This window comes from Papio anubis, chromosome 15 (assembly GCF_008728515.1).
Source record: "Papio anubis isolate 15944 chromosome 15, Panubis1.0, whole genome shotgun sequence".
NCBI lineage: Eukaryota > Metazoa > Chordata > Mammalia > Primates > Cercopithecidae > Papio > Papio anubis.
The window spans coordinates 17,556,840-17,579,094 of NC_044990.1; the positions used below are offsets into that span (position 1 = coordinate 17,556,840).

At 41.5% G+C, this 22,255-nt stretch overlaps 1 protein-coding gene across 1 annotated transcript; it reads right to left on the bottom strand.

Annotated features, from left to right (window-relative positions):
- Nucleotides 1–6,746: 6,746 nt before the first annotated feature.
- On the bottom strand, nucleotides 6,747–19,218 carry STOML3 (stomatin like 3). Its single transcript, XM_021929717.2, has 7 exons — nucleotides 19,152–19,218; nucleotides 17,395–17,540; nucleotides 17,241–17,313; nucleotides 13,242–13,324; nucleotides 10,958–11,161; nucleotides 9,188–9,322; nucleotides 6,747–7,867 (listed from the first exon to the last, which is right to left on the bottom strand). Exons 1-7 carry the CDS (start codon nucleotides 19,216–19,218, stop codon nucleotides 7,643–7,645), a joined length of 933 nt encoding a protein of 310 aa, XP_021785409.2. The 3' UTR covers nucleotides 6,747–7,642.
- Between the last annotated feature and the right edge of the window lie 3,037 nt (nucleotides 19,219–22,255).

Below are 22,255 nucleotides of genomic sequence, written 5' to 3' on the forward strand. Positions count from 1 at the left end.
TGATAAACATCTGTAATGGCAGCTGAAAGGGCATCTAGGAAATGTGGTTTTTAGCTTCAGCAACCCAAGGGTTGGAACAGATTAGGGATGTGCTGGGCTTTTCTAGGGAGACTATGCAATTGATTCGGGACTGTTCTACTCTCACACGATTCCCCCTGATCATGTGGAAACCATGGGAAACCCAGAGAAGTTGTCTCCCAGCATCTTTCCCTTCCAGTAGTGATGGCTATGAAACTCACTGTTTATATTAACCATCCAGTCCCTTTTTAAACATTCCTGTCATGGTACCAATCAGATTGTTTTTGTCTGAATATTCAGTGGCCTGCAACTCTGCTATCATGAGATTATGTGTGATACAGAAGATTTCTGGAAAATAGCATTACCAGCATCCTTACTAAATTCATCAGTCAATTTTAATATCTCCAGAAGGCACACCTAGCATGGGGCTTCCAATGTACCATTTAATATTACTCACCAGTTTTGAAGAGTTCTACTTCCCTTTTTTATAGAAAAAGCCAAAATTTTCCAGTTGTCCTCGATAGAGATCACCTCATGCCACAGTGTCTAGAAAAATACTTATTAAGCACCCACTATAGCTATTAGGAGCACAACAATGAGCAGACAACAACCTGGTTTATATGGCCTTTACCTTCTGGAGCCTTTCTGTCGTAAAAGGTTTGCTACTTTTGACAACGCAAATGTATGTGGCTAAGAAAGACATCTGAAAAATCATAATGTTTTATTTCACAATCCAAGGTAACTTTACTGAAAAGTGACAGTTGAGAAGAGGTGCACAGCAAGTATGAATTTGGGTCTGGGGAGGTGGAGAAGTTGCTCTCTTGAGAAGTTTTGCTAAGACTCCATAGCAGACATTGTTAGTTCCCACTCATATCCCCTCAGCATATTCAAAAGGTCACTTGCAGATGTTGCTCATAAACACCAAAAGATTCCTGTGTCTCTGCCTGGGGTCTTCTCTGGCTGCACTTCCTGACAGAGAACCAACCCTAAGAGTGTACCTTTGTTAAAAGATAATTTTCTCCCAAAAGGTAAAATGATGACTTTCATACAAAAATAAAATGAATGAGTATTTACATATTTATTTAACTCATTGCTTGATGAGGGGACTACTATTAAGATGTTACAACTGGCTCAAAGGAGAACTCAAAATAGCACACATATATCTAGAAGGAGAATCCTGGCATGAATTTATAAATAAATGCTATCTTGGTCTATTTTCTGTTGCTATAACAGAATACTTAATACTGGCTAATTTGTAAAGAAAAGTAATTTATTTCTTACAGTTCTGGAAGCTGTGAAGTTCAAGATTGGGCAGTTGAATCTGACAAGGGCCATGTGCTGTGTCATAACATGGTGGGATCACATGTGAGAGTGGTGAGCAGGTGCTTGCAAAAGAGAAAGAAAACACAAGGGGCAATCTCTCTTTGTAACAACCCACTCTTGCAGTCACTAATTCAGTCTCATGATAGTGAGAACTCACCTCCAAAGAACTGCATTAATCTCTTCTTGACAACTGATCCCTCATGACCCAAATGCCTCTTAAAGTTCCCTACCACCCTTCAATGCCATTACACTGGGGACCAAGCCTCAAAATGAGTTTTGGTACCATAGCAGGTACAAAACTGTTCACTATCCACTGGATAACAGTCAGTCACATTCACTACATTCCTATGGGCAAAAATCATTTACATTGCTATCTATTTTCTACAACTCCAAGAGTTGTAAAATAACTCAAGGACAATGAAAGGTGGAGCTCACCTGGATAGATGAGCTAGGTGAGACCTCCATTAATCTTATGGTGCCCATTTCAAACTCATTCACAATTTCTCCTGATGTTCTCAACCATCAGGAGAATGAAGAATAGAAGAACTTGGTGGCTATATATCACAACTTCCTTGTCCCTTCATAAGATAATTCTGAGATGTGTTCCACACAGCTTCTCAGAGTGTCCTCAATGAAATTGAGACCAATCAGTTCATAGCAGTAAATTCAACAACAAAATTCTTTGGCTTTCCTCCCTTTCCCAGCTCACTTGCCCATTCCCTCAGAGTACTTCCTGGCATAGCATTTCAAATAAACTTAGACCTAATCCTTGGCTCATGGTCTGATCTGCAAGGAGCCCAAACTAATACAGATACCCAGTTCGTGAACTTAAGACACTGCCCACAGATTGAAAGAGGTTTTTATCTTCAGAATCTCCTCTCAGCATATAGGAGATGAGAAGTTCCATGCTAGGCTCCACCCATTCCTCCCCTCTCCACATCCTCCATCAGCACCACCACCACCACCACCTCCCAGAAGGTTGCCCCAGCTGATCAACATCATTTTCTAATGAAGAGCATTAAAAAAAACAGTTAACTCAAGGGAATACTAAGCTTGTCTGTCTGTGTATGCTGGCATCCTGGGAACTCTGAGGTCAGTGTGCAGACTTGCAGAGCTCACAGGCGTTCCAATAATAACTAGTTAACTAGTTTGTTTGGACATTTGCTGCTTCTGCTGCTACTTTACCCACTTCCACCAACATGTCCAGCCTGGGAGTGGAAGGTCATAATATCCATCCACAGACCCAAGACGAGGAAACTGTACATTAACATGGAGAAGTGTATTTCCTAGGCCACAGCTCTGACAAGGAAAAGTGGCATATTGTATTCTGAAAAAAAAATCTAAACCCCCTTTATTTTTTCAATTGTGTTGACTACAGGGGATGGATTGGCAAGATATGAGCCATCTTGCTTCCACTCTCAGACCCAGCTGGCTTCTCATAAATACCAAAAGATTCCTGTGTCTCTGCCTGGGGTCTTCTCTGGCTGTACTTCCTGACAGAGAACCAACTTTCATCTCTGAATTCTATGTTAGATATTAAATAATGGTCCTTAAAGAGAAAAAAAAAAATCCCATGCAAATAAGCAACAGAGTTCTAAGAAACCTGCCAGAGAGAGAGGTCAATTTTGTAAATAGAATCAATATCATCTCTATATCCACCCAATCCAAAGGAAGCAAAAACACATAGGCCATTTCTGTACCTCATTTGAGGAAAAAAATGAATATGGCTCAAAAGATAATGGCTACCTTGCTTATGTCCCAAAAATGAAAATAATACAGTTAAGTATTTTTAGGAATGGAAAATATCCTAGAATTATTTAAAATTTCTTTTCTGCCTTTCTGAGTACATGATGCTTGAGTTATTTATTTTTTATGGAATTGGGAGTAAGGCATAATTAGGATCCTCTGGAAGGAATATAAAGTGCATCTGACATTCAAAAAACAGGATTTTATAGCAAGACAATAACATTCCAAGCCAGGCAATTGCCATTATAAAGGACTGTATAAATTACTTTATTTTCCCCTTTAAAACATTAAGGGCTAGACTTGAAAGAGGTGAAAGTTTGTCTATTCTAGTGTCAGGGAATCCTGTGAAAGAAGGGTTAAGAGAGGGATGGAAGGAGAGAAAGAGCAAAGACTACATTAGGTAAGTAAAGCTAACTGCAAGAGCAGAGCTGAAGGGGGATCTTGGCCCTCACTCTCTCATTTCCCACTTAGGACCTGGAAAGTGATCACCTATCAGGGGATCCCTCCTCCAAGTAGGGAACAGCCAAATACACTTAGTGAACTGTGTGTGTGTGATGCCAACAACCACTAGAAACTGGATTGACCCAACATTCAATGTGAAGTAGGAAACAATAGTCTTCCCCGCCACTCCATTGCTTTAGATTTGAGAGCCATACTGGTCAAAACTCTGTCATATCTTGGTTCTGTGACCTTAGACAGGCCGCTTCACTTCTTTGAGTCTCTGTTTCCTAGTCTGTTACATGCAACGATTCCAAGAAGTTTTTAAAAGGGACCACTGTGAAGGGAAATTGGGAGTGGGGGGAAGAAAGAGGTCAGCAGATGGAGCCTCATGCTCTCCTTCACTACTGCAACCAGAGGAGCTCCCTTTTTGTCAATTGTATATACATTCATGTATCCCTTTATGACCAGGTTGCAATCTGAAAAATACATCATTAGGCAATCTGTTCTGCAAACATCACAGAATGTACTTACATAAACCTAGATGGTATTGCCTATTACACACCCAGGCTAGATGGCATAGCCTATTGCTCCTAGGTACAAACCTGTACAGCATGTTACTGTATGTGGCTGTAACACAATAGTAAGTATTTGTGTATCTAAACATAGAAAGGGTACAGTAAAATTACAGTATTATAATCTTATGGGACCGCTATTGTTTCTGTGGTTTTTCGTTGACCAAAACAGTATTATACGACATGTAACTATTGGGTTTCACTTTAAATTTTTATTTAAAGAATATTTCAAGGCTGTTTAATAATAAATTTAATAACATTTATTTAATTTTTAAATAATGGTTATTTAAAAATAATGGTTAGAAACCACTGGAGTAGATGACCTTCAAAGTCTTCTCCAGGTTTCACTTCCCCCAGTCCAGACTTCCTTTGCAGCATCTCCCCCATTCTTCAATCCCTCAGTGCCTTTCCATTGTCCTCTGGCAGCTCAGAAGCTCTTGGAATGAGCATTTACCACAACTGGCATTCCACCTGCAAGCATTTGCTATGGTCTGAACGTCTGTGTCACCCCAAAATTTATATGTTGAAATCCTAACCCCCAATGTGATATTAGGAAGTAAGGCCTTTGGAAAGTGATTAGGTCATGAGGGCAGGGTTGTCCTGATTGGGATTAGTGACTTTATAACATAGAGATAGAGAGATCCCTCACCCCTTCCACCAAGTGAGGACACAGGGAGAGGGCCCCATCTGTGAAGTGGTCTCTCACCGGACACCAAATCTCCTTGGACCTTTATTCTTGGACTTCCCAGTCCCCAGAACTGTGAGAAATAAATTTCAATTGACAGTTTATAAGCTACCCAATTTATGGGATTTTGTTACTATAGCCTGAACTCAGTAAAATAGCACCAGGATCACTGGTATTACCTCTAGGCCCAGCAACAAAGGCACAATGTCTGTGATGACTGGGGACTTCAAACCCTGCTTCAGCACTATGGCCATGCCAAACCATTCCTGTTGTTAAAACAGGAAAACCACCTGATTGGGATGATCTGCACCGGCTTCAATATCGGTGGTGATGACTGTGAGCCCTGGAGCTGCATTACAAGGAGAATGGACACTTCTCTCTACAAGGGAGGTTGTCTACTCTTTCCCCCTTCTGGCCTCACCGTGCCTTCCAACTTCCCTCCCCCAGAAAACAAACAGACAAAAACAAACAAACAAAATCTTTAGTCTTATTCTAGAGGTGCATATGACTGTGTTTTGAATATTAGCCTTGGCATCCTTGTTCCAGAAGAACTCTGACCATTTCTTGATTCTTCTCCAGACCCTTGGCCCCAAAATATACTCACCTTCACAGGAGCCTTCTTTAGTCAGCCTTTAGTAACTAACGCAGTAAGTGATCTATTATAATGCTAAAGAATTAATGAAGCTTTGTACTGGAGAGAGTGGAATAATTTGAATTTCTTAGAAGTTTTCAAACTGCATCTCCCACAGCCTCAGATATTCTGATATGGCTCTCATACCCGCATTGCCAATCCACAAGGATGCAACCAGGTTGCGCATTTCAAAAAAAGAGGTTCTAAATGAGTGAGACGATGTTTACCTTCAGCAAGAACCACTAGTTTACAATTTGATGTACATTGCTAGGAAAGATTTGCATTGTCAAGGCTAATCACTGAAACCAAAACAAGGAACAGCTCTAGACTTCTGGAACAAGGCTAAAAAGAGACTTTTGCCCTTGTATAAGCAGGGCCTCCTTCTCCCGTGGTTCTCAGTGTTGGAGGTGCCCTGGCGTGGGTTGAACCTGTGTCATTGTTCTGAAGATGTAAGGGCTATCAGTTAAGTGTCTAAATGGCATAACTTTGTGGACTCAGATTCTGGCTGATGTGGATGACCTGTCTCATAGGTTTCTGCCGATGTTCCTAAGTCCTCAGTTCCTGTTAAAAGGCAAGTTCTTAGTATATACTGAAAATGTATGAGCCTTAGTGGGTTAAACATGAGTGCTGGAGTCATCAAGTCAGTAGGATCAAGTACTAGATTCAGAAGCTATGGATTGTCCAACACTCATATGGTTTCATGGAGGCTGGGGGAAGATTATAAAAGCAAAGATAGAGTGTTATTCCCATTTTGCACTATGTAGTTGATGCCTGTGTGTCGAAAGGATGTGTGTGATAAGGACAGGGAGGGATGGGAGCAGAGGTGGAGGATGTGAGGGTGGTGAGGTTATATGGAGGGTGTGTGTGGAGTGTGAAAAGGAGCATGAAGCGTGTAGGAATGGTGTGCCTACACATACACATATGTGTGCCTGCACACGTAGTCCCGGACACTACAGTAGGTGCCTGGACTTCCAGAACCTAAAAGTTTGGTGTTGAAAGCAAAAAGGAACTAGAGTGCTCTCTCCCTTTGGCTCACACTTCCTCAAAATAAAACTTGATGATGTTTAGGAGCAAGGACTTTGGACTGAGACATGGTTTTCAGTCCTAACCCAGCACTCACTAACTGAGGAAACTTGGCCACGTGATTTAGCCTCATAACATCACTTCCTTACCTGTAAAATAAAGATATTTCTTGGCATCCCTAAAGGGCTGAGCACAGTGTAATACAAAGACAGTCCAAAAATAATAACTTTTAAAAATTCTAGCCCATTTCTCAAAACTGATTCCAAAAGGAAATTGCACCATGGCAACAAAATAACCTCCCACAATGTAACTTTTGCAATTCATTTCTATTCTATGCTTTCTTTGTTTTTAACAGGTTATTTGGCAGGTGGGGGAGGGGATGTGGATAGAGTTCACAAACATTCTCGATTACCTGTGGCTCCTGGGACTAAGAACAGAGTGAAAACATGCAATCCCCAGGGTGGGGCTCCTCAGTGGTTTCAACCAACACAACCTTTCCAAGCATTCTCCCTTGTAAGTAAATAAGTTGACAGGAGCTGGCCGCTTTCATGTGCCCTGTCCCACCCTCTGACAATGGTGCTGGGAGGTGGAGAGTTGGCCACTCCCTGCAGGACATGCGGCAAGAGACCTGGACTGTGGGCTGAACGCAGTTTGCCTTGTGGCACAGGGGACAGGTCTGAGCCTAGAAGTTTCCATACTTCTTTTGTTCTTAACATCAAAATCAATCTGTTTTCAGCATCGTGGGGTTTGATTGCAACGACTGGAGATTTAGCAAATAACTACTTCGGAGTTATAAAGCAAATATACAGTGTAAATATGAGGCCTATGTTACTTTATAAATTATCTGGAGTGCTTCGTACAACAGTTAAAAAGTAATTCTGAAACATTAGTCACAGTCACCCAATGATTTCTTCTCATATTACCAGAAAGTTCCTGCTATAAAGACAGAGCCCACCACTAATTAATTATATAAGAATATTATAAAGTTGATTATGGTCCTAAAAATAAAAGTAATATACAGGTCTCATTTTGCTTTTTTTTTTTCTCCATATAGCCTCTAGAGCTTTTTCCTGCCAATACTCTTCCATCTGTGGAGTTACTGTTACATGAACAGTGTTGCAATTCTCTCCGTTTCTAACTGCTGGCTTCTCCATAGGAATAGACACCACTCTCTATGCAATAACTGGCTACAGCAAGAGGACCTCAGGCTTTATTTGGAAGCTTCTTGTGATTATCATAGCCGACCCCACCAATGCCCTCTAGTATATTCATGGGCAGAGGAAACACAATTGTAGAATTCTTCTCGGTGGCTACTGTGCTCAAGGTCTGCAGGTAGCGCAGCTGGAGAGCTACGGGAGACTCAGCCAGCACCATGGAGGCTGACTTCAGGGATTTGGAAGCATTCATTTCTCCTTCAGCTGCAAGGACCTGAAATGACAGAAAAAAATCGTTCAGAAATAAAACTTTACACTGTAACTAGTGCTTTCTTTTTCTGGGTCTGTATTGATACCCCTCTCCCCAGTCCCCATGTTGCCACATGTGTTTCATCTACTTCTTTGGCCAGGATAAGAGTTTCACTTCCTAACGTAATTAGAGAAATTCAAGGAGGTTGCAGGAAGCAAGGAGTTATATTTTACAAATGACAGGTCCCTAGATTTTATTGTCAAACAAAAATAAAAGTACTCTCTTGAATACAAGTGAATACTTGGCACCTACCCTACTAATGCCTTGAAGCACTTTGGAGCCTCACTACTTGCTGCGTTCATTTTCAGAGACGTCTGAAATTTAAGGCCTCTAACTGACGTTTTTATCATTTTTACTTATCTTAGATGTTTTTAAGTTCATTCTGTTGCCACTTTGGTGTCGTTCTTACAAACCAAGAATTGTTTCTAGTTCTCTTGGCTCTTGATTACAAGTAGCAATAAGTGCCAGCCTTGTAACACTGGCAATCTCTTAAGTACATCACTCTTTGGAGCTCTCAGACTGTCCAAGAGTGATTCAGCTGCCCTATCTGTGGCCATCTGCCCATGTGAAAAAGTGATCTCTCTTCTCTCATTGCCGAGTCCCTTCTTGGAAGCTGCTGGAGCTTAGCAGAAAAACCAGAGATGAGTCAGAAATGAGTCAAAGAAACGCCTTCATCAGCTAACAGGTAAGTTTCCAAAGAGGATACACACAGGCCTGAAAGCCAGAATCTCAACAGATACAAGGACATTCAGAGCCAGGGTACACTTCCGTTTTGTAATTCTTACCTGGATTGTATTTAATTGTATTTAATTGCCCCCTTTTATTCCAGCAACATTTAATATATAAGAACAACCATGCGCAAAAGACAGGTTCCATGTTGGCTACATTTAAGTCACCAGCTTTATGAAAATATAGGTTTCTTAACCCACTCGAGACTGCTTCAAGCCTGGGTTTGAATAAAGCTTGGAAATTGGTATTCTGTTTTGTTTTGTTAAATTCTCCCCAGGGAACACTGACATGCGGCTGGAGTTGGGACCCTACTTGGCTAAGTCGCTCAGTATGTTACTGAGCGTCCTCTTAACGCAAGACCTGCTACCAAACTTCCTCAAGGTGCAGTAAGCTGCTGGTTACCTTTTAATTCAGGGAAAATTCTCAGTAAAACTGGGAAAAGAAACCCTTTCTTATGAAAATAATTGAGAGACCCAATCTTCGGTTCAAGTCCTATCCTTGTTGGCCCCAATGCTAGGCGGTTCTCCCTCCATGTGTGAACTGCACAGCCCTCACCTTGGCTCTGGCTTCCCGGGTGGCCTCAGCCTCGGCTGCCATGGATCTCTGCAACTGCACGGGAATCCGAACATCTTTGATTTCCACTCGGGCCACCCGGATCCCCCACAGGTCAGTGGCATCATCAAGTAAAGTCTGTTTCCAAATCAAAAGAAAAGACTAATAAGAAAGACAGGTGATATGATGTACGTTTCTGTTATGTTTTATACTTGCAAGATACATTTTTCTTTCTTTTTTTTTTGTTGCATTTACAGCATTTGGAGCGAGACAATTTGGGAAGAGAATAAGAGTTAACCTTCTTATTGATCATTTTCTGGAATTTAAAGTGAATCTCATGGCAGACCTTTTAGTGGGTGTCCATCAGCAGGATCTACCCCAAAACCATTCCCAAGGAGGTATATGAGATCCGTCTAGATTTGAGCAAATATCCCAAATTTGCTTGTCTCTGGTATCAAGCAGGCAGCAATGAATGGGTTTCTCAGACAGACGTGGATTTTGCCTTGGCTCTGCCATTTGCAGTTGTGAATCATCGGGACAGTTTCTGAACTTATCTGGCTCTCAGTTTTCTTACCTATAAAAGGTTTTCTTTCAGGACTGTTATTAGATTTGGAGACAATGCATATAAGATATCTCTCAGTACCTAGCAATGACTCAGTGCATACTATTATTGGGTCCTTTTCAAGATATTATTTATCTCACGCTGTTTAACTTCTGCTCTATGGCCAGCTTTAAAGAAGAAGCAAGGCATATTTTTCGAGGCAGAAGCAATAAATGCAAAGATACGCTTGTCTTTGTAAAAGCTTAAAACCATTGAAGATATCTTGCTGGTCATCCTGGAGAAGATGAATGTCTTGAGAAATGGTAGGATCAGAAGGATAGCTCCCCTAAAGGGGTGGGGGCAGAGATCTCTGCTACCAAATAGCAAGAGATCCCTCCCTTGCCTTTCTGGGATCCCTGCAGGACACTGAGAGATAGTGACACCTCACAAGAAGTCAGTGACCTGGCTGTGGATGGGATACCTTTGAGTTGTTAAATTCATGGGTCACATATAAACAATATGGAGAATTATCATGCAGAACTCATACGGCCTCATAAAAGCTTGGGATCTTTCCTCTACCTTAGGGACTAGAGGAGAGGCCAAGAAGAACCAAAGTTGAATGTCTTTATATAATTAACTTACAGAAAAGAAGCTCAGAATCCAATTGATCCAAGAAAATACAGAATTATTCTTGTTCATAAACTCATGTGTGTAAGAGATGAGATCGATAGCTGTTACATCTTCATTAATATTATAATTATCATTACTATTAATGTTATTAGTGATATTGATGGTATGGTGTAAGAATTTCTAGAGATGACAGGTCTATGGTGTCTCAATTGAATTTAACTTTCACACTATTTAAATATATAGGCTACCTGAGAAATGGCTGCACTCCTGGAGTAATCTAAGCTAAAAATAAATCTGATCTCTAACTTCTTCAGAAAAGACTACTGGTAAGATGTTAATTCGTAATTTTGAATTCCAAAGAAAATGGATAAGGGGCACAATTTCAGCAACTGCCTTCTTGCACTCAGATATTTAAATATATTTCTTGTGGTAACAGGTGAGTGAAATCACAACGGAAGCTCACCTCTAGAGCAGTTGTCTGTGTGTGAGTGTGTGCAAGCATGCATGTGGTGGGGATGCTTTGAACTGCTGATACTTCATCATCACTAATAATTAAAATCAATGAGTTAAAGATACAGGCTATTAGTTCACGATATCTTTACCTGGATGCTATGGGCGATCTCTTCTCGTCCAGCTAAAATCTGGGACAAGGTCTGTGTCCCTAAGACATTCCTCAGAGTGGTTTGAGCCAGCAGAAATGTTGCTTGATGGACATCGTTGACATTAGCCACTGCCGAGACAGCACTATAGACTCTGTAATAGACAACTCCATCTACCTGAGTAGTCACGGAGTCTCTGGTGAGGATCTGTCGAGTAAGAACAGGGCAAAATCACTTATTTAGGACTTTCACCACTGCTGACAAAGTGATGGCCAGCCCGAGAGCCATCCTCCACAGAAGGAGAGCAGTAACGACAACTCATGCTACAGTCACCTAAAACCTGTTCTGGCTTGGACAGAATATCTTCCCAGCTGATACGCAATTCCTCTAAAGCTGTCATTATACTTACCCCTGTGACTTCATCTTTAAGAAGCTTTACATCCTATAGGCAGAAACCCTTGACTTGACATACTAAGAACAGGCCCTTCCATTTTAAATGTAACAGTACAGCCCTTCTGTCATTCTATTATCTTCAATTTTCTAAGCAGAGATAGAACACTGGTTTCCCTGATACCTGTACTCTTTGGTTTTCAGTTTTTATCAGACTTGAAGCAGTGTATCTTAGAAAACATAGATAGCACCAGAGACCATGTAAAGAAAAATTGATTCAGCTCTATGGAGAGGTTCAGCATCAATCATTCTGAATAATGTGACAGAATGTTTTGGAGCAAATGAGAGATTTCTGAGTATACTATGGAAGCAGAACCTAGAACTGTCCATTGCAGAGCCAGAAAAGTCCCTATTAAAGGTCACTAAGCATCCCAATCTCTCCTGACTGCAGCTGAATTCTCTCTTTTTTTTTTTTGAGATGGAGTCTGGCTTCGTCACCCAGACTGGAGCGGTGGCACAATCTCTGCTCACTGCAACCTCCGTCTCCCAGGTTCAACTGATTCTCCTGCCTCGGTCTCCTGAGTAGCTGGGATTACAGGTGCACGCCACCAGGCCCAGCTAATTTTTGTATTTTTAGTAGTGTCGGTGCTTCACCATGTTGGCCAGGCTGGTCTTGAACTCCTGACCTTAAGTAATCCTCCTGCCTCAGCCTCCCAAAGTGCTGGGATTACAGGCATGAGCCACCACATCTGACCCGGGGCTGAATTCAAAAGTAAGTATTCTGCAGTTCCTAAGTGACATGAAGACATCATGTTTGAGTCCTGGTTGAGTTTCCTGAACCAGACAGAAGAAAATTAACATATATTTATAAATGTTGATTTTCTGTCTTCTTATCACCATTGCCCTCCCATATCCTAGGTCCTGCATTTCTTTTCCTCTAACCTGAACCACTTTGGTTATGAGAGGGTGACACGATAATTAGTAACTCTGTTCCTCTTCCCTATTGCTGAATTACTGTTTTGGTCATTTACTTGTAGTACTTCAAGAATTAAAAGACTTATGTGGGCTGGGTGCAGTGGCTCAGGCCTGTTATCACTGCACTTTGGGAGGCCGAAGTGAGCGGATTACCTGAGGTCAGGCGTTCGAGAGACCCGTCTGGCTAAGTTGGTGAAACCTTGTCTCCACTAAAAATACAAAACTTAGCTGGGTGCGGTCACAGGCATCTATAATCCCAGCTACTTGGGAGAATCGCTTGAACCCGGGAGGTAGAGGTTGCAATGAGCCGAGATTGCACCACTGTACTCTAGCCTGGGCGACAAGGGTGAAACTCTGTCTCAAAAAAAAAAAAAAAAAAAAAAAAGACTTATGTGAAATACAAACACGAATGGGCCCTGACAGCCTCTCCTCTGTCCTTATGCCTGCCCCTCTATTGCATCCAAACACAGAAATAATTTAAAGTCAAAAGCAAATGGTACTCATGTGGATATTATGAAAAATTCTTCGGAGAGGGTGATAGGGTGGAATCAAAAACAGCCACTGCCATCCATCTGCCCTCTGTCAGATTCTATTCAGCTGTTTTATACAGTGTCTGTCTGTCTCTTTCAAGCTTCTGCTCTGTCATTCTCCATCTCAGCTTTCCTGTTGACTAGGTCTCTGCTGTCAGGCTTTCTCACACCAGGCCAATTCTAAGTCTCCTTGCTCTTGGCTTCATTCTCATCTGGCAAAACAAATTCTTGGTAGTTTCAGGAACCACCAAGGGCAATTCAAGTAGGTCTCTGGGGGTACTCAGCTCACCTTCCCTCCTGTAGTTCAAAAGTGTACTATAAAGTTGTAATTGTCCGTACAATAGGGAAAATACACCTTTAATTTCGAGCGACATATCCTTAATCAGTACTACCTCTTGTGGAGGAATGTTGCAAGTAATTGTTCGGAGGTCAACTTTGACAAACACATCTATGCATGGCAGAACCAGGATCAAACCTATGAGAAAAAAAAATCAGTTTAAAATGTTGCTCTATTGCAAATAACTACAAGTAGTCTCATAGCAGTGTGGTGCATCACTTACATGGGGCGATACATGTTTCTCAGATGATCTTCAGTATGAACACGTGAAACTCTGAGGAAAATGATTTCATCCTCTAAGTCAGTGACTAAGGAAAAGTAATTTCCTGGGAAGTAAAGTCTTTTGGTAAGAAGCTAAAGATCCCTGACATTTAATTTTGGTTTTTGTTTTTAAAACAATCTGCTTCTACCCAAGTGTTTACTTTGACATTAATTAAAAATAATATTCTGACCAATTGTGAAAAGCACCTTTGGGACAAGTGGGAAATTTGAACACAGAATGCATATTAAAAGATTTGTTAAGGCCGGGCATGGTGGCTCATGCCTGTAATCCCAGCACTTTGGGAGCCCAGAGCGGGTGGATCATCTGAGGTCAGGAGTTCAAGACTAGCCTGGCCAACATGGCAAAACCCCATCTCTACTAAAAATTTTTTAAAAAATTTTAAAAATCAGCTGGGCACGGTCATGCGTGCCTGTAATCCCAGCTACTCGGGAGGCTGAGGAAGGAGATTCGCTTGAACCCAGGAGGCAGACGTTGAAGTGAGCTGAGATCGTGCCACTGCACTCCAGCCTGGGCAACAAGAGTGAAATTCTGTCTCAAAAAAAAAAGAAGAAGATATTAAGGTGTTCTAGTTCACTGTCCTGGTTGTGATAATGGCATGTGTCTTAGTCTGTTCAGGCTTCTGCAACAAAATACCATAAACTGGGTGGCTTAGAAACAACAGAAGCTTATTTCATATAGTTCTGGAGCCTGGAAAGTCCAAGATCAAGGTGCATATATATACAGTGCCTTGTGAGGGCTCATTTTCAGGTGTATAGATGGTCATGTGGTGTCCTGAAAGGGACAAGGCAGGTCTCTTAGACTTCCTTTACAAGGCCGCTTGTGAGGATGACTCCCTTATGATCTAATTACCTCCCAGGGGCCCCATCTCCTAGTATCATTACACTGGTGATTAGCTTCAACCTATGAATTTTGGGAGGACACAAATACTCAGACCACAGCAGCACGGTGTTAATAAAGTCCTTATCAGCTAGATGCACAGACTAAAGTGTTTACAGGTAAAATGACATGATCTGGTATTTTGTTTTTGCTCTAAAATACTCCACCAAAAAATATTTTGGAAAGTAGTTTCCTTATAATAAAGATACTCACGTAACAGATTCAAGTAATAGACTTTTGACTTTGAATATCAGTGGCTGCCAACATTCTCAGTCAATTTAAACAGTAATGAAGGATTATTGAATTAAAATCTTCCCAGGGTCTCACATTCCTCTAAATCAATGTATTCCAGAATTAACAGTTTCTCCACAGCCATGATCTGATTCATGTACAATAGCATTCTCCAGCTGTAAACACATCTACTTCTTTCTGATTTGTGGGGCATTAAGTTGGGGCTGGGTCAGGGAAGGATGGGCATAAGAAAGCTCATTAGAGGACCCTGTGAACTCTTAACATTACCCTGGTGCATGTTGTTCTTTACTGTGAGAGTTACAAAGATTAGAACCACAAGGCATGTCAGCAAGATGGGGACACTAATCTATTTCCATTAATCAAGAAGGCTTTGCACTATTGGTTTGTTTTCACAGCAGAAACCAGTTCTGGAGCCGAACACCACGCAAAGGGGTGGCAGTATCCGCAAAATACGCTGCTAAAGTGCTTTCTTTCTTTTGGCCTCTAAACCTTACTGCCATTTTTGGTGCCAGGTCACTGTGGTTAAAATCATGGACCTGAGAACTAGACAGAGTTAAGTCCCAGCCCTACTACCTAGTAGCCTTGTGACTAGGGAAAACTCACCTAACACTTCGGTTACCTAATAGATATAAGCTGGTAGTGAAGATTAAGCCTGATTCAACATGATAATGAAATAAAGTACTAACCACAGCGCCAGGTATGTGTTAAATGCTCATGAAGTGTCAGCTATTATTCAAGAATAATTTACAATTTATAAAAGTGGAAAGGTTTTCCATTAGCAATTTGGCTTGTTTCCCTCTTGTCCTTATGACATTCTGAGGTAACTCATTACCCCAGAGACAGGTATGACGAGAGTTGTTATCCTGAGACATTTAATGGTGAAATCTTCAGGGAAAATTCATTTAAAAGTGAATATTTTTCTCTAGAGGCCTCCAAGTTCTGGCTGTTCTGCTTCTCTTGGATCCAAAATTTATTTTAACTTATAATCTTAGCCCCACCAGGTGGAACAGAACCAGGAAGAAGTTAATCTTGGGCTGTTATACCTCAGTTGAATGAGTCTTGCTTTGCCAAACTCACGAGAACATCTGTAAGTAGTTTTTACCTTCTTTTTCTTAGGTCCTTTATGAAATTAGACAAGTAAGATTATGCTTGAAATGGTTGTTGGGTGTGGTGGCTCATGCCGGTAATCCAGGCACTTTGAGAGGCCGAGATGGGCAGATCAACTGAAATCAGGAGTTCAAGACCAGTCAGGCCAACATGGTGAAACTCCATCTCTACAAAAATACAAAAATTAGCCGGGCATGATAGTAGGTGCCTATAATCCCAGCTACTCAGGAGGCTGAGGCGAGAAAATCTTTGAACCTGGAAGGCAGAGGTTGCAGTGAGCCGAGATCACGCTACTGCACTCCAGCCTGGGCAACAGAGCAAGACTCCGTTTAAAAAAAAAAAAAAAAAAAAGGCCAAGAAGCCTCCTTCACAAGTTTCTCCTCTTGAAGTTTCCCGTACTTTTTTATATATTAACAGATCCATGGCTTATGGCCAAGGGCAAAGCACACAGAGCATCGCGATGCTTAGGAAAGTTCCTACCCCAGAGACCTTCCAGTTGCAGAGAGAACAATTTATTCAAATAAGCCATAACGGGGGCAGAAAGCAAATGTTATCAGAGAAATATAGCTAGTAACGATTGCTTTTCCTGTGCCTTCTAAGACAGTGCTTTTGGTAGCCCCTCATTTCCAGAGTATTAGAATTAATCCTATGAAATTGCCATGTTTGGGAGTCAAAACAAAGTCAGCAATTTCCTATGGTTCAACTACATATATGCTCAGAGAACTTATGAGCATTAAATCAATATCTTACTTCAGGGAGTTTTAGTACCTTATAGTTTTAGTATACACCCCAACTGCTGGCAAAAATAAGAAACAACAAACAAATAAAACCACCTTCTTTTATAACATGACTATTTGGAATATTTTCTTTTTCAAGGTGGTAAAGAAAGGATGGAAATAAACACTATACTATTCTAGATGTTAGAAGGCCTGAAAACTCATCTTTATTTCTAACTATAAGGATAATCTTAGATAATTCATCAAACTTATGTAGGCCTCATGTTCTTTATTTTCAAAACAGAGGGATTTGGCAAAAGGCATCGTACAAGGGTTTCCAGCTCTATCTTTCTATGCATCTACTTGCCATGAGAGGAAATTACCTTTTGCTTTTCACTTAGTCCTTTTCAAAGAGTGAGCATCAAACACCAGCTCTCAATATACTCTCGTTGAGTAACTTAATGGTCTACGTTGGCCATTTACTTTCCCTCTTATTCTTCCCACATTCTCCTGGTGGTCCTGGTAATAAGTGACATTCAGCCAATGTAACCAGAGCCACCCTTTGCTCACATTCATTGAATCTCTCAGAGGGAGAATTAGGAAGCCAGGCCAGATTTCCAGACTCTCAAACTGGTGGTTATTCCCACCAACTTGCATGAAAAGGTGGCATTCTTCTGTTGTACCAAAAGGCAAGAGAGCCAGCTTCCAGCAATTTTTCTTTGACTCTTAATAGGCACCACCAGGAAAAATATTGAAGGTGGTAGCAGTAGTATTAGCTGTCCCTGATCTTTGTCAGAGGCAGCCACAGCGTCATTCATACCTGGCCCCTTGGCTTTGTCAGCTTGGATGCGTCCCAGACGGAATACAACAGCACGTTCATACTCCTTAATGATCTAGGAGATTAAGGGAGAACGTTTAGTCCTAATGGTTTGTCAGTTCATATAGAGAGCCCAGTTTATGTCCCAGGGTGTTACCTTTAAGCACATCCATATGGAGATGGGGAAGGTAATGATCACCAACAGGAAAGAGAGGGAAAACAGGAGCCAGCCGCATACACCAAGCCGTTTATTGTTGACACCTAGGAAATGAGAAGGAAGCAAATCTGTAATCAATGTGGTTCTTTAAAAAGCCACCCAGCTGCATGGGTGTGGAACCTATCCAGACAACTGGCCAAGCCTGATGTGGCTGAATAGGAAACCTAAATCCATTTACACCATGAATGTAGTTACACACACACACACACACACACACACACTCAAATGTTTATTCAGGTTTTTAAAAATTAAAATGAACTTATTCCTTCCAAGAAAAATCTCATAACAATAAGCAGAAATTATTATTATTACATTTTATAGGGTTGCTGTAGTTTATTATTCTCAAAACACAAAAACAGTGGTTCTCAAAATATAATCTGTGGACCATCCACACCAGAATCATCAGATGTCTGGGTCCTGTGAATTTTCAAGGTAAAATTCAAAGCACCCTCTAAGGCAGGTAGGTAGGTACTATTATACCCAGAGGGACACAGTGTGGCACATGGAAAAATATCCTGAAAACTCCTGAGGTATGAGTTTTTATGTGAGCTCTGTCACTTACCAATTCTAAAGCATTAGGATAGAAGACCACTTAGTCTCTGGGTTTCTGTTTCTTCATCTGTAGAACGGGGTTAGAAGTTACCCACCTTAGAGAATTTGATGAGGATTAAATAAGATTACTTTTATATGGCTCCTGGGCCATACATTAACATCTACAGTTTTAAACAGGTATTCTACTATTATTCCCATTTACAGATGAATATGTATTCCAGGGACTTGTTGTCAGATGTTGACATTTGCCATTTCTAACTTTTCATAAAAGTTTTGTTATATTGGCTCGTCACATAAGATCTCTGCTTGCTAATCACACATAATGATAGCAGGTGCATTTTGGCTTAATGAATATTGCTTTGCAATAGGATGAGACTGACTTAAAAATCCTACTTCAACCACCTAAAACTCTGTAGCATTAATTACATCAATTATATAATTTCTGAAGTCTCTGGATTTTTTTTTTTTTTCCTGAGACGGAGTCTTGCTCTGTCACCCAGGCAGGAGTGCAGTGGCGCAATCTGGGCTTACAGCAAGCTCTCCCTCCCAGGTTCACTCCATTCTCCTGCCTCAGCCTCCCAAGTAGCTGGGACTACAGGTGCCTGCCACCACACCCGGCTAATTTTTTGTATTTTTTAGTAGAGACGGGGTTTCACCGTGTTAGCCAGGATGGTCTTGATCTCCTGACCTCGTGATCTACCCACCTCGGCCTCCCAAAGTGCTGGGATTACAGGCGTGAGCCACTGCGCCTGGCCAGGGATTCTTGTTTGTAAAATAAGCAGGTCTGGCTGACTCTTTTAATTTAGCATTCTTTATAGTCACCATTTTACCTCCTTTAATTATTTTTATTTTTTTGAGACAGAGTCTCATTCTGTTGCCCAGGCTGGAGTGCAGTGGCGCAATCTCGGCTCACTGCAACCTCCACCTCCCAGGTTCAAGCAATTATCCTGTCTCAGTCTCCTGAGTAGCTGGGACTACAGGCACCTGCCATCACGCGTGGCTAATTTTTGTATTTTTAGTAGAGAAGGGGTTTCGCCATGTTGGCCAGGCTGGTGTCGAACTCCTGACCTCAAGTCATCCTCCTGCCTTGGTCTCCCAAAGTGCTGGGATTACAGGCATGAGCCACTGCACCCGGCCCATTTTACCTCCTTTTAAATCCTTGTTCCTCCTTATTCCGTTCTGCTTGACAACCACCCCCATTCTCATCCCCATTATCTCCTCCAGCTGATTTATATTCTCCATACACAAGCACTAGGACTAGATATCCCCAGCCAGCTCATTCTACAAACCCATATACTGTCTCTATCTCAGTCAATGCCTTCACCATCCACCCTGTTGCCCAAGTTAGGCAGGTCATCATTTCCTCTTCCCTATCCAATTGCAGAAAGTCACTAAACCTAAATGACACTACCTCAAATCCATTCCCAGTTACCCATTTTACTGCTACTAATTTTTTGAGACCTGAGCCAAATTCATGAATATTTAGGAGAATTCTGGGCTTTTGCTCTTATAAACAACGCTTTGATGAATGTTTTTAAATGTGTGTTTTGGGGCACTTGTGTAGGATAAATCCCTAGTAGTAGAAGTGTTAGGTCATACAATTTTGATAGATGATAAATGCCTTTCAAAAAGTTTGTACCAACCTCCACTCTCACCAACAGCATAGACGTGCATATTCACACATGTCCTGTTCTCCTTAAATCATTCCAACCTTCTCAGTCGTTACATTCTGATAGGTGAAAATCACTACATTTTAGCTACATATTTTGTATTAAAAACTTTTGAGTACAAATGGCCTTTTATAGGCTCCAAATGCATATAAATATATATTCTGAACAATAAGGGCTTGCCTGAATACTCTGAAATTTAAATTTCTAAAATATCACCTCCCAAAACTTTGGACCCACATGGAGGTGAATCAAACTATCATTACACAAGGTGGAAAGACACTTTACACATTCTCATAGAATCTTTGTCAAATTTTATTAGTGCTTTTTTAGTATTCATGACAGAGCCTACAGATGTACATTCTCATTGAAAAAAAAAATTTAAGCAACACAACTAAAGTTCCCCGAACCATCCTCTCCTCAGTCCCGCTTTTATCTAGAGAAGTTCTATAGTTACTGGTTTGGTGTGTATTCTCCACAGACCCACTCCTATGTATTTACATACATATATCTACACTTAGAAAATATTGGCTTTGATTTGTAAATTTTATTTTGTGATAAATGGCATTACACTGTACCCACATTTCTACTTTATATCATGTATAGATTTCCATGGCATTACCTACTCATCTACCTCATTCTTCTTTATTGTTGCATACTATTCCATCTTACACCTGTGTCTCAGTTTACTTTACCATTCTCCTATTTATCATTAAGGTTATTTGCAATTTTGCCTATACAGACACAGCTGTAATAGCTGTGCTTATACATATCTCACTGGGCTAATATGCACCTTTATAAAATCTTGGTAAAACTATTGTGAAGGCAGCACAGTTCCTGCCACGTTTGGTGTATTTCCTCCCTCCTGGCACTGCAATATTTGGTATTCAGAAACCTTGGGGTGTTCTGGGGCTATGACTAGCAGCACAGCATGCACTGGCAGCTGGGGCTCCAACAGGACACCAACTGTGCTTAATGCCCGGAGCCAAGCCCTGGACATTTCCAAAGTAGACACAGCCTTAACACCAGCTGCATAAGCAAGTGTTTGTCATGGAGAAAATCGCACTGACCTACAAGCTCGCCTCTAGAGTTCCATCAAGCCCTTGCATCATTACATGTGCACATGAGGCTCAGCTCCATTAGGTAATAGACATGCTGCCAGAGACAAGAGAAGAGAATGTGACCATTCTTCCAAGAGTTACACGGGAGCATTAGAATCACCCAGGCCGTGGCTTCTGGCAGAATTGGTGGAGCCTGCGGTCTCATTAGCTGCCAGTTAAAGTGGAGCTGTGACTGCTGCTGTCACCTTCCCTGCAGGCTCCCAGCTCAGCCTTGGGAGCATGCACAGCCGGGAATGAGACCACACAGAGCAACTCTTCCTGGTAGCCTGTCTCTCTCCCCACTCGCTCCCACAGTTGAAACTAGGATGCTATACTGAGAACAGTGTTTGAAGATTACAATTCTGACTGAAGGGATATGCTGGGATTGTATTATTAAATACAAAGATCTTCAGAAATCGCCCTACTTCAAGCTATACAAGGCACTGAGGGGATGATGGAAGAAAAAGGGGCTGCACAACACCTTTGTTGGTCACTAAGTGACGACCACATTTGATCGTCTGTTTGAACCCAATCCACAAACGTGTGTATTCTCTGGACAACTGTCACATAACCATAAAGCCATCATCATATGCCTACTTCCTAGTAGAGAACTGGATTTTGCTGCCCCCAACACGTTGCCCCTGGTTTTTTCATTCATTTAACAAATATTTTATCAATTCTATGCCGAAAGCTGTGCTGGAGAATAAAATGGGAAACATGCCTCCAAGAGTTCCAATCTATTAAACTCTTTTTTCTACTACAATGGTGTGGTCTTTCTTTATGCAGAGGGCAGGAAGAATCCCTCGGGCGGTTACGGAAACAATGGAAACGGATATGATACCAGGTTAATTACTCTGCTGCACTTACTTCTAGGAAGTCTGCAGCTGGTGAAACATGTGGAGACTTCCCCCTGTGTGCGGCTGTGACAACAGCAGCAAAATATTTCATCAATACCTTCCTTTCCATCTGCAAAGAAAAAGGTAGAGCCATAAGCTATGAAAGCTGAGGCCCAGAGCCACTGACAAGAGGAGAGGCACCCATTAACTTCAGCTGGAAGGACTTAAGACGTAACCAAGGCCAACCCTTCATTTTGCAACCAGAGAACTTCATGGTTTATTTAGTGTTGCCTCCATCATCTTAATCTCTCATTAGGTAAGGTGACACCCACAAATTCCACAAACTGACAGTGGTGGTGTCTACCTTTACTGACTTAGGGAGTGAGGCAAAGCCAAGGTTCACTAGTAGAGGCACATCCTCAGGGCATTATTCCTGGTGCTTAGATACAGCTCTTTACACCAGGGGAGGCTTAAATACCCTTTAGAACCAGGGCCAAGCACGCAAGGCGAGATTGGCTACGTGTGTGAGCCGGGAAGTAGGAGAGAATGTTCTGTATCACTACCCCCACTTAAATGATACTAGAAACAGGAATGAATTATAGTCAATAAAACAGGCTAGGTGACTCGGTTGTTTATTTCTCAACTT